General features: G+C 38.3%; 1 protein-coding gene across 1 annotated transcript in view; it reads right to left on the reverse strand.

The window, feature by feature from the left end:
* The window catches only part of LOC137619873 (DNA polymerase alpha catalytic subunit-like), a 316,081-nt gene that overhangs the window by 45,666 nt on the left and 257,708 nt on the right, over positions 1-12,707 (reverse strand). Inside the window, exons 18-20 of the mRNA XM_068350163.1 lie at positions 9,587-9,730; positions 9,095-9,203; positions 5,613-5,752 (exon numbers count right to left, since the gene is read on the reverse strand). Coding sequence (XP_068206264.1) covers positions 5,613-5,752; positions 9,095-9,203; positions 9,587-9,730 — 393 coding nt within the window. The remainder of the gene's footprint in view (positions 1-5,612; positions 5,753-9,094; positions 9,204-9,586; positions 9,731-12,707) is intronic.

Genomic DNA, 12,707 nt, shown 5'->3' on the forward strand with positions numbered 1-12,707 from the left:
CATGCTTGCCAATGACGTCTGAGGCATCCTCCAACCCGAGGGTTGGGCGGGGATAGGGGGCCTCCCACTCTTATCTTCTTCCAGAGGGGCGGCCTGATCTGTCTCCCCTAGAGGTGGAGTAACCCGACCTGAAGGAGCTAGAGGGCGCTGGAGCTCCCCTGCGGGGGGGGGGGGGGGGGGGCTGAGGCGTTGCGGACCAGGAGGAAGAGGGGGGCTTCTCTCCTCGTAGTGCTGGTAGAGGCTTGGGGTGTCGCGGCACTATCTGTGACGGACCTCTTATAGGGCGGTCTCCTAGGAGTCGTAGGTCTGGGGACGTTAGCCTCCTTCTTTTTCAAGACCTTCTCCATTATGGCTTCTAGTTCCTTCCGAGGAAACAGAGACTCTCCCCACAGGGGAAAGCTGCGAATGGCTCGCGTCTCCCTGTCTGGTACTTTCCAAGACACCTTCGCCAGAACAGTGTGTCGCTTCCAGAACACCCAGTTAGCTGTTAGTGCGAGAGACTGATATGTCAATAACCTAAGGGTTGAAGGCCTTGCTGGACAGGGTCCTCGGGGTCAAAGGAGGCTTGTACACCTCCCAAAGTGTAAGCCCACCAGTCCAGCCAAGAGGAGACGTTTACTAAGTCCCTCGACATTTTCTCCATCATAGAGGCTTCTGCTGGCGAGAACCAGACTGGGGCCGAAGAGGCTCTACTGTCTGAAACGCCTTGACTAAGGATGTCCTGCTGACCCCACCTTAAAGGTTGGGGGACCCCGGCATTGCTGGCCACTACCTTGCCGACATACTCCTGCTCTAGGACTAGATCTCGGGTTAGAGGAAGTGCTAGGGACGTCTTAGGTTGGGAGAAGTCTGCATGATCCTCAAAAAGGCTTGACTTCCGGGAGACTTCATCCGTAGTTGCAGGTTCCGGTACTTGTGGAGCCTTCTGCAAAGGCTAACCACTCTCCTATAGACGGAGTCCTCCGTCAGGGAGCGCTCCCCTCCGTCAGCCGAGGACTCGGCTTGGGGCCGGGGAGCTGGGTTGCCGGGCACGCCGACTGGACGTCTAGCTCTTTGGGGCCAGGGGCGCCGTCCTGCCGAGGTACTGGATTTCATCTGCGGGGACGTCCGCACCAGGGGCCTGGGTTAACGCAGGCAATGCTGGTTCAGCGGGGACTCTCGTCGGCCCAAGGGCTCTGGGTGCCGAGGATGCGGTTCCCGTGGGCTGACCCGACAGCGGGAACCGTTCCTTCTGACCCGAAGGCCGCACCAGCCGGGCTGGTTCGGCCAGGCCGCCCGACAAGAAGCGTGTTTCCCCCCGCTGGGCGGGGTTAACCGGAGGCTTCGGGGACTTACGCTTACCTGTAGAGTCCTTCCTACCGCTTGATCTCGAGGAGCCAGGTCACCGGGCACTCCCCGGGCGCTTCGGTTCTGGAATACCAGGCACTCCCTTGCGGTGGTACCGGTCTTCCCCGGCGGGGAGCTCCGCACCAGGTTCGGGGTCAGAACCGGCATTGCCGTACCGTCGAGGACTACTGTTCGTGTATTCTCTCCGGGGGACGCGGACGCGGATCCCCATGGGCTGACCCGACGGAGGGAACCGTTCCTTTTAAGTCCGAGGGCCGAACCAGCTGTGCTGATTCTGCCAGGCTGCCCGTAAAGGAGCCCGGTTACACCCGCTGGCGGGCTGGGGGACGCGGACGCAGATCCCCGTGGGCTGACCCAACGGAGGGAACCGTTCCTTTAAGTCCGAGGGCCGAACCAGGTGGCTGATTCGGCCAGGCTGCCCGTAAAGAAGCCCGGTTACACCCGTTGGCGGGGTGAACCGGAAGCTTCGCGGTCTTACGTCTGCCTGAAGAGGCCTTCTCGCATTTCTCCCTGCGAGGGTTATATCTGCGTCTGGAGGATGGCCTTCGTGGTGAGAAAAAACCCTGGGTTGCCGGTCCGGGGAACGCTGCAATACAGACCTGGGAGGCTCCTTCTCGGCGAGGCCCTCGGCTGCAGAAGAGACTGAAAAATACGCTAAGAGACTGGAGAAGAATTAGGGACATTTTTCCCCCACATGGGGTCATCAGAGGAGACGTGGCCTGCTTGCACCAGGACTCCGTCTCCCCACACACTCTCGAAAGTAGTACTTACCTCGAACTACTTCTTAAGAGTTATCTTCTTCACAATTAACCAACCTCGTCTCCTACTCTGGGTAGGAGAGGGTGGTAGGGAAGCTCTGTCAGGCGAGACGCCCAGCGCTAGTCTTCTTAGGCCAACCCTTCGTCGCCTACTTCTTGGTGCTATACCGCACCCACTCAAACTCCTGGGGAAGAGCAATGGGCACTTCCCCGCAACTGACTTACCTCGTCCCCTACTCTGGGTAGGGGAAGATGGCTGAATAAGAATCTCTATTCGACGAGGCATCAGGAATTAAGTGGCGAGGAGAGGCTCGTCTTCTTATGAGCCTCTTGGATGTATTCTTCCTCTTGGTGCCGAAGTGCACTCACTGCACTACTTTCCAGGACCAGTAATCCTGACACGTGGTTGAAGGGGAACATAAGCTGCCCCTACACGGCTAACACCAAGGATAAGGGGAGGAAGAATGATTTATTGTAAAATTGTTCCTTTCAGCTATTAATTCCTTGAAAGAAATCAAGGAATACTATTCCATAACGGACACAACGCACGACACAAGCACTTAAGGAAATGAATTAAACACCGGGTAAGCACACGGTTGAAAAGTTAACGCACAGGAACACTTGGGAAAGCACACTGCGAAAAAACACAAGTCCCCACGCTGGGAACACGTGGAACACTAAGTGCGCACTAAGGATCGAGAGAGACTTGAGAGTGAGGTGTGAACACCTCACGACCAAGAAACTTAATGAGGAGAATGGCCCAGAGAAGCAGTGACCTGCCCTAATCCTGCCCTCGGGGCACATTCTTTGGCGGCGGGGTAGGGGGGTAACGGCGCCAAAAACCTTGGTCGAGAAAGAGAGATCACCAAGTGACTCCAAGAAAAATAGTTCTCGGTAAGTATTTGTGTTGGAACAAATCTCGAAAAGTATAAGTTACTTTACGGTCAGAGCTTATTTAAACAATACTGGGACCTGGTACTCAACTTTCCAGAAGAAGGCGAGGCTGAAGGTAGCGACATTACGAAGATGCAAGCCGATAAAAAAGCACAAGGGGAAATCCGTCTTAGCAAGGCAAGCTACTAAAAGAAGGATGAGGACGGACGTGACGTCATTTAGCAATGGCGCCCGTTTGTTAACGTTTCGAGTACCAAAAGTAGCCACGGACGAGTTTAGCTGTGGAACAGCTCCCCAGTTATTCTCCGCCCCTCCATATCGAAGTGTTAACTCTATATGGGGTGCAGATAGCTATGTGGCGTGTTAATACATGCGTCCCCTGTTGATATACGATGTCTTAAAGGGAAACCTTTAGGATACTCGCTCCAGAAGTAAGAATTCTATGAAAACCTGTGGTTTAATTCTCTGGGAATATCCTAGTAGTTAATATACCCAAGGAAGCTACCAAAAAGGAACCTTCCATCAGGACGTCATGGCTTGAGCCCATATATATATATATATATATATATATATATATATATATATATATATTGCACCGACTCACAGGGGTGCCCTTTTAGCTCGGAAATGTTCCTGATACCTGATTGGTCGCAAGTATTTTTGTCCGAACACCTTAATTGTTCTCAAATAATTACCAAGTAAGGGGAATCAAAACTTATTTACTAACCTATATTTCTCCATCAGATATATGTTTTGTCAATAAACAATGTGAAAGAATTAATATATTATAAAGTATCGTCATGGTAAGTCTAAATTTAATAACCCAATCCGCCAAAGTCAACGACAGCAGCTTATTTTCGGATGCACGCTTTGTAATTTTGTAATTTTTCACATATTTTAACACAAATTGGGATAAATTACACTCAGCACAAGTTAAACATGTTCTTATAAACCTTCTTTGAATACCAGAATTTACCAAAAACATAGAATTAATAAAACCCAATATTTGTGAAAACTTAAGGGGAGGTAAAAGAACAGCCTGCAGCAGCCTGGCGGGGAAACAATCCCATCTGGCTGTCATAGACGCATTTTTTTTTTTTTTCGTAATATAGTTCGGCCTATTCATTTTAGTTTAAATAGTCTTGCATTGTCTCTCTTCGTAATATTTTGCTTAGTATTTTCCCACATTTCTGTTCCTCACCTAATATCAATCTATTTTCCCGGATATCCCTTCTTTCATATATGGGATATCCGCACTACGATTCCTTAGCCTCTGTGGAAAGTGTTGGCTTGAAGGGAAGCGCGTGCTAGTCTCATTAAAATAGTATAGAGGCGGGGACAAAGAAAATATGCTTAATTTTATTTTATATAATGTGAGCTACTGAACAGGTTTACAGAATAGGCTAAACTTGCTACAAAGCATAAAATCTATGTTGTTATTATTATTTACATACTTACTGACGTAAGGTACAAAACATTAGGAATCGCAGTGCAGATATCACATAGGCCTATATGAAAGAAGGATATCGGGGAAAATAGATATTAGGTGAGGAACAGGAATGTGGAAAAATACTAAGCAAAATATTACGAAGTGCAACAATGCAAAACTATTTAAACTAAAAGGAATAGGCTGAACTATATTACGAAAAAATAAAAAAACTGCAGCTATGACAGTCAGAAGGGACTGTTTTCCAAACAGGCCGCTGCAGACTGTTCTTTTACCTCCCCATAAGTTTTCACAAATATTGGGTTTTATTAATTCTATGTTTTTGGTAAATTCTGATACTTAGAAGTTTATAATAACATGTTTAACTTATGCTGAGTATAATTTATCCAAATTTGTTAAAATATGTGAAAAATTACAAAATTAAAAAGCGTGCATCCGAAAATAAGCTGCTGTCGTTGACTTCGGTGGATTGGGTTATTAAATTTAGACTTACCATGATGATACTTTATGATATATTTATTCTTTTACATTGTTTATTGACAAAACATATATCTGATGGAGAAATATAGGTTAATAAATAAGTTTTGATTAACATTACTTGGTAATTATTTGAGAACAATGAAGGTTGTTTGGACAAAAATACTTTCGACCAATCAGGTATCAGGAACATTTCCGAGCTAAAAGGGCACCTCTGTGAGTCAGTGCAAATATGCACCGTTAAAAAAATTAGACTATAGTATCTTTGATAAAGGATCATAATCAACTAAAATATTAGGAGACTTTATGATGTAGTCAATTTATTACAATTGCAAGAATAATTCAAGTTGTGGCTACCAAGGAATACAGAATCCAATCTTGCATGTGAAATTTAAGTGGGTGGTCAAGGATTAAAGTTTATGACACTATTTTGTATCATAAAATACTGATTGTTATAAATTATAGATTAGAATGAAATAAATCTAAGGCATATCTTTTTAATGGGTCATATCTGATAACAATTAGATCTAGAAAAAAAAAATCTTAAAACTACTTCATCAATAATAATGAAAAAATAAACATCAACAGTCTCATGCTTACACAAAATTATTGACAGTATCATAATGAAAATGGCAACTTTTATCCACTATCACAAAGTTGACTGGTGACTAACTTAAAAAATGGTTTACCTTGTTCCCAAGCTTGAATACTTGATCATAATCCGTGGAATTTGTATTGATCATGATGGAATCAGTATCACCATAAATAACTTCAAAGTTCATTTTCTGGACCAAATCACGAGTGTTAAGGAGAATCTCCCTTCCCTTTCCTGTCAATTCAAAGGATCAAATCTTAGGAGATTAAAGTATATTTGTAGTACCACTAGTAAAATTTAAAAGAAGCAAAAAGTCTGTATAAGAAACCATCAACCTGAAAAGAGGAGGGAACCATATATGAATTTAGTATGACAGAAAGCTCAAATTGAGTTCGAAATATACAGTAGGGTTCTGAATTATGCAAGAATTTGGTAGATCCATTGACTTGCATAAATAGAAAATTGCATACTGTACTTCAAAATACACAACAGGGATATTTCCAATAGGGCCAACGCAAACAGCAGCTTACCCATTCAAACGTTTTTATTACCCATTTTCAATACTTTCTATGTATAGTACCATACAGTATTTTATCTATAATTAAATTTTTATATGAATAAACATAACATTGAAAATATCTTAAAATTTTAACAACTTGAAAAAGGTTAAAATTACACTCACGATGGGTGTAAATACCATATATTTCAGCGTAGAAGACGGCTTAAAACTAGGACAAATTTTAATGAATTTAAGTCATATTTGTTGTACAGTTAGAATCAAAAGAACACTGACACTCATGGGAAATTGTTTGTTAGATGTCACTAGTGTTCCCACAGCCAATTTAATAAGGAATTGCTCTTCTTACTACTTCTAAGATATGGGCAGAGCTTTCTCCAACCTTAGTGAAGACAGTAAAGGAATGTCTTTGTTAGTAAAACATGCAAATGTTACAAATCGAGTTGCCAGATTTCAATTCTGTATAATCATTTGACATTTCAACTATACACTACATATACAAAACGCTCACACACTATATATACAGTATATATATATATAATTATATATATATATATATATATATATATATATATATATATATATATATATATATATATATATATATATATATATATATATATATATCATCATCATCATCACATCCTCCTACCCCTACTGACGCAAAGGGCCTGGGTTAGATTTTGCCAATCGTCTCTATTTTGAGATTTTAATTCAATACTTCTCCAATTCCTCTTTAAACTAATCTTTAATTTTCAGCTTCTTATTTCCTTTTAATAATATTTGATTTTTTCTTGCATAATAAATTAATACAAGCATTTTACTTTAAATAATAAATAAGATGAAAAACACAAAACACTATATTTTACACAAATAAAATTCTCAATATGATATTGGTTCCTGGCCTAAGCAGATATTGTCATTTTATTTGTTTCAAACAATGTTTTTCTCTTATCTCTCTATTTCTTGATGGAAAATTTTAATTTTTGGTTAAAAGAAATGTCTTTAAATCTCTTTGACTGGCCAGACAGTACTACATAGGATCCTTCTCTCTGGTTACGGTTCATTTCCCCTTTGCCTACATATACACCGAATAGTCTGTCCTATTCTTTACATATTCTCCTCTGTCCACATAAACCTGACACCACTTGAGATTACCAAACAATTCTTCACCCAAGGGGTTAACTACTGCACTGTAGTTGTTCAGTGGCCACTTTCCTCTTGGTAAGGGTAGAAGAGGCTCTTTAGCTATGGTAAGCAGCTCTTCTAGGAGAAGGACACTTCAAAATCAAACCATTGTTCTAATAGCCAGGCCTTCTCCATCATGATGCTCAATACTACACAGTATTCTATAAGTTTTATTCCAACTTTTACCAGGTTGTGGAATGATCTCTCTAATCGGGTAGTTGAATCAGTAGAACTTCAAAAATTCAAAGTTGGAGCAAATGTTTTTATGTTGACCAGGCTGACATGAATCTTTTCATAGTTTATATATGACATATCTTGTTTTTGACATTGTTAATAGTTTTCATCTGTTTTGGCGTTGCTGTTTTTAAAATGATTTATTGTTAATTTGTTCTCATCATTTATTTATTTCCTTATTTCCTTTCCTCACTGGGCTATTTTTCCCTTACTGGAGCCCTTGGGCTTATAGCATCTTGCTTTTCTAACTAAGGATGTAGCTTGGCTAGTAATAATAATAATAATAATAATAATAATAATAGTCTTGGGTAGTGACATAGCCTATGTACCATGGTCTTCCACTATCTTGGATGAGAGCTTTCTTGCTTGAGGGTACACTCGGGCACACTATTCCATCTTATTTCTCTTCCTCTTGTTTTGTTAAAAGTTTTTATAGTTTATATAGGAAATTTTTATTTCAATGTTACTGTTCCTGAAATATTTTATTTTTCCTTATTTCCTTTCCTCACTGGGCTATTTTCCCTGTTGGAGCCCCTGGGCTTATAGCATCCTGTTTTTCCAACTAGGGTTGTAATTTAGCATTTGATAATAATGATAATAATATGATCAGCACACAAGTTAGGACCAAGAAGGGTCAAGCAATAGCTGGTGATGACTTAGAAGACAGACCTATAGGCTCCCCAAACCCACCATCCTTACCTCACAAGCATGGTGAGGTTGCAGCAACCAAAGGAATAAACGAGTTTGAGCGGGACTCGAATCCCAGTCTGGTGATCACCAGTCAGGGACATTACCACATAGGCCACCACAACCCTAAAATCATGTAATCCTTACGATGCAATGGTAGCATTCTGTATTTAACACAAAATGAACAGTACAGGTACACAATATATAATAAATCTTTCCATAGCAGGCACATAACACTTACTGAAAACTTTTACTTCTCTTAAAGAGTAATGACCTTTTTTTGCTGCTTAGCAGTAGCCTAAGAAGATGAAGCCCTTAGGGTCCATGGCAAGGGTAAAGAAAGAAGACTTTTTGTTTGACAAACATTTATGGGAAAATCTTTAGTGATGAAGGATGCTAGGAGAGTAAGACAGAGTCAGCTAGAGAAGTGGCGTTGTGCAGGAGGAAAATGGCACCAAGGCTGGATGTAAAGAATTGCAGGTTTGGAAATGTTGGGTTCTTGCCAACAGTCCTAACTGCCAGGGTTTGTGAAGAATCTAAACTTCATTAAAAAAAATTAGCAGATCTCAATATGCAAAATATCAAAATCATGATGACATTGGGTTGACTTCAATACTGTATTAGTATTATTCCCAGTATCATTAACGTACTTAACAGTATATTTAAATGTAGTACAAGTACAATTTTTTTTCACATCCCCAAAGTTTAGGGTCCCCTACTGAAATGAGATTTTCTATGTGAGATTGTGTGCATGAGCAGGGGAGAAGGAATGGAAATCCAAGTAATATCTGAGGATTTAGATATTAGACTGTACCAACTTTTTAATCTACTGTGCAGTATATACAGTATGTATGATCTTTACACATGAAAATTGTAATACTATTTAAGTAGATTTTCACAAATTAAAAAAAAAAAAAAAAAAAAAAAAAAAAACTGACAGTCATAAATACCTGTGACAAAGGAGGCTAGATGTCGTGCAAAGAACCTGGAATGCGAAAAACCCAAGCAACCATACATACTGTTGGCTGTAAGTTTCAAGGCTTTCTGTCGAATATCATACTGAAAAGGAATGGAAAAACAATTACCTTAACAGTTATCTATACCATCCTTGGAGAAATCAAATAACTGTACAGCTTTTACATTAATATTGCAAAGTAAAGTATGTTTTCAGAAACTTAAAATATATTTTTCAAAGATTTCCTGCCAACAACAAATATTTTTAGAACATAATTCAACCCTTCAAATTTCTGAACACTCAACTACAACTCATGGGCATCAATACCTTACGTGAGTTCTATGAGTCTGGCAATATTGATTCAATGGTCTTATTCCTTTAATATTACTACAGTAGTTACTTATCAAGTAAAAAAAAATTCTTTTTGTCAACAACAAAGCTAAAACTATTTAGAAAACATGTGTAGGGAAACTGATACTGTTCTTACCTGTAACTTCAGATCCCGAGATAAATCTGGCTGTTTCATCATCTGCTTAACTTGCTTCCTACTTTCAACCAATTTACGGATTTCTGTAGGAAGAACACCAGGCTCTGTTCCCTCTTCAGGTACGTATGGAATGGCTACTTCATTCTGAACAATAAAAATAGCAACTCTACAAAAGTGTCCTCATCAGGAATGAATTATAGTACCAATTAAGTTCTTGGCCTTCAAATTCATGATTAAAGTGTATAGATAAGAGAAAATGTAATGTAACTTATGGCATAAATTTTGTACAGTGTTACATAATTAAAAGGAGTTGAGCCTCTAAGTGACAATTCTCAATTCACACAAGGCATTTGTTCCTTTAAAAAAAATTATCAATAAATCATTGTTATCTAATGGACTACTGTATACAATAAACCTTACAAAACTTGAACTATGTAGTGCTCTAATCAGGTTGACCTACTGGAGTTTCAATGAAGAGGTAGAGGCTATACAACAGCAAAAACACACACACACACATGTGCAGGTAGAAATCATGAAAGGTGACATGTTATGTATTATAGCCATAATAGGAATAGTGAAAAGATGATTGGAGTTAATACTTTCACATTTTCAGTGACATCAACAGACTCACAATGAGAATAAATATACAATGATATTGTATTTATAGAGAATAGGATCCATAAGCTATCAGTTTCATGGTGATTCCAGACAAGTCAGATTTTAGAAAGAGCATATAGAAAAAAAAGCTTAGATTTAAATTGTGACCTTTGGTATATAGGGAATCAAGAAGGATTTGACAATATTTCTTTAGGTTAAGTCATTATCATATACTACTATCGTGGTCTGTAATAAACTGACTCTGATGCTTAATTTTTGCCAAAGCATTAATAAATCCCAAAGAGATGGCCATCGTATGCTGTTTTGTTCGGAAGGAACTGCCTTTAGATATTTGTCACTTCAGAGTTATTCTTAATTACAATGATTTTAATGTACAACCATATTTAAACATTACTCTTATATTTATCATTTTCACAAAAGGGGTGTGACATGTAAAAATATTCATGAAATAGTAGAGTAGTGTGCCATTCATTGCTTCCTTTACTCTAACTGAACAATCTACAAGGTTCTATTAGCTCTTATTCAGTTTTCTAAAATAAAAATATGTGGGGAGGCATAAACTAGTAGCAATTTCTTCAGTTTTGGTAAAGTCACCTTCTATGTACTAAGTGCTGCATATTCTTAGTACCCTAAGTACATTGAGGAGAAAAAAAAATACCACTATATTTTCAAATGACCTGAATAGAAATGTATATATGTTAAGTTATTGGTTGGCTTTCTACTATTCATAAGCTTATCTATGAAAACAAAAACTGAGATTCTGTAATTTTCTTCCTTTTCAATAGTAAATTCTGAGAACGAAACTATGGAATTAATAATAGCAACAGAAGTCTCTAGATTATTATCTTTTCTGAATACCAAGAGCATCATCAACATAGTGATACCAAAGGATTTGAGAGAACCAAACTGAAGTTCACTTTGATCTTAATAAACTCCAAATATATGTTGGATAAGAGTGGAGATTTTTTTGACTAGATTGATAACTTAAGTTTAGTAATCTCAAATTGTTAGTTACCATTATGTTGATGATGTTCTGGGTAATCTAAAAGAAAATTTAAATACTCATGGTTTTGTTGCCACCAATAATTCCTTGGTTCCATCTAAAAAAAGTTACTATATAAAAGGAAGAAAATCACAGTATCCTGTTTATAGACATTTTGATTGCTAGACAGCTAATATATCTTAATTTTTCATATTTGAAAAGCCACCCATTACCTTACAAATATACTCTACATCAAGGTCTATATTAGGAAGGTTTGGGCAAGCACAGACCCGCGGTCAAGCGCTACAGTTATCTGGCGGCATCCTGGTTTTAAAATCGTCTCTCCACTGTGGGACTTAAAAACCCTCTCATTCTTATCAAATTGTTTAAGGAATTCATCACTGGGAAGTGAAGGGCACCCTGGGATTTAGAAATCTCTTCTATCCATGTTCTTTCTTCTGATTCAAGTACAATTACCACCAGATTCACAGGGATTAAGGACCAGAACCCGCCACGAATAGGGAAAATTTGTGAATATTTAAAACGCCATTTAAAAATGCTTATAACTGCCTATTTTGATATAAAAAATGTCTAATACCATCAAGAAATACTATCATGAATAATTTAGAATCATTTAAGAAAAGTATAATACTTTTACCAGAATAAAATATCAAGAATGTGATTCATGAACACCAATTAAAAAAGTACCATAACACAATACTTTAACTAAAATATATACTTATTGATATATTAATTGTGAATGAATAATAATTAGACTAAAAGGAAAAATATGTTATGATCTGTTATTTGTTTACCGAAATGAAAGAAAAATAATCGCTAATGTGTTTGATAAGCATACATAGTAGCATGGTCCATTTGTACATACCAAACAGTACTATTCATTGTGATTTTCAAATTAAATATGTACTAACTGATATAAAATTAAATAAAATTAAATAATCATTAGACTAAAGGAAATATATGTTACAATCTGTTATTCATTTAAAGAAATGGAAGAAAAATAAATTGCTAATGTGTTTGATATGTGTAGTAGCATTGTGCATTCATACATGAAATAGTTTTGTTCAGTGTTTTTAACTTAAAAAAAGTAGGTCTACTTATTGATATCAAATTTGTTATAGATAAATAATCATGAGGTTCAAATGGAAAATATGTTACAATCTCATTCAATTACTGAAATAAATTGAAAAATAAATCACTATGCGTAGTAGTATTGCGTCCATACATACAATAGAGTTCTGTTTTTGTTTTTTAACTTCAAAATGTACTTATTACAGTACAATTAATTGTAAATAAACAATCATGAGATTAAAAGGTAACAAATATGATACAATCTGATATTTATTGACAGAAATGAAAGAAAAATTTTATTTTCATTAGTAAAATAAATTTTTGAATATACTTACCCGATGATCATGTAGCTGTCAACTCTGTTGCCCGACAGAAATCTACGGTCGGGATACGCCAGCGATCGCTATACAGGTGGGGGTGTACACAACA

Source organism: Palaemon carinicauda, chromosome 26 (genome assembly GCF_036898095.1).
Source record: "Palaemon carinicauda isolate YSFRI2023 chromosome 26, ASM3689809v2, whole genome shotgun sequence".
NCBI lineage: Eukaryota > Metazoa > Arthropoda > Malacostraca > Decapoda > Palaemonidae > Palaemon > Palaemon carinicauda.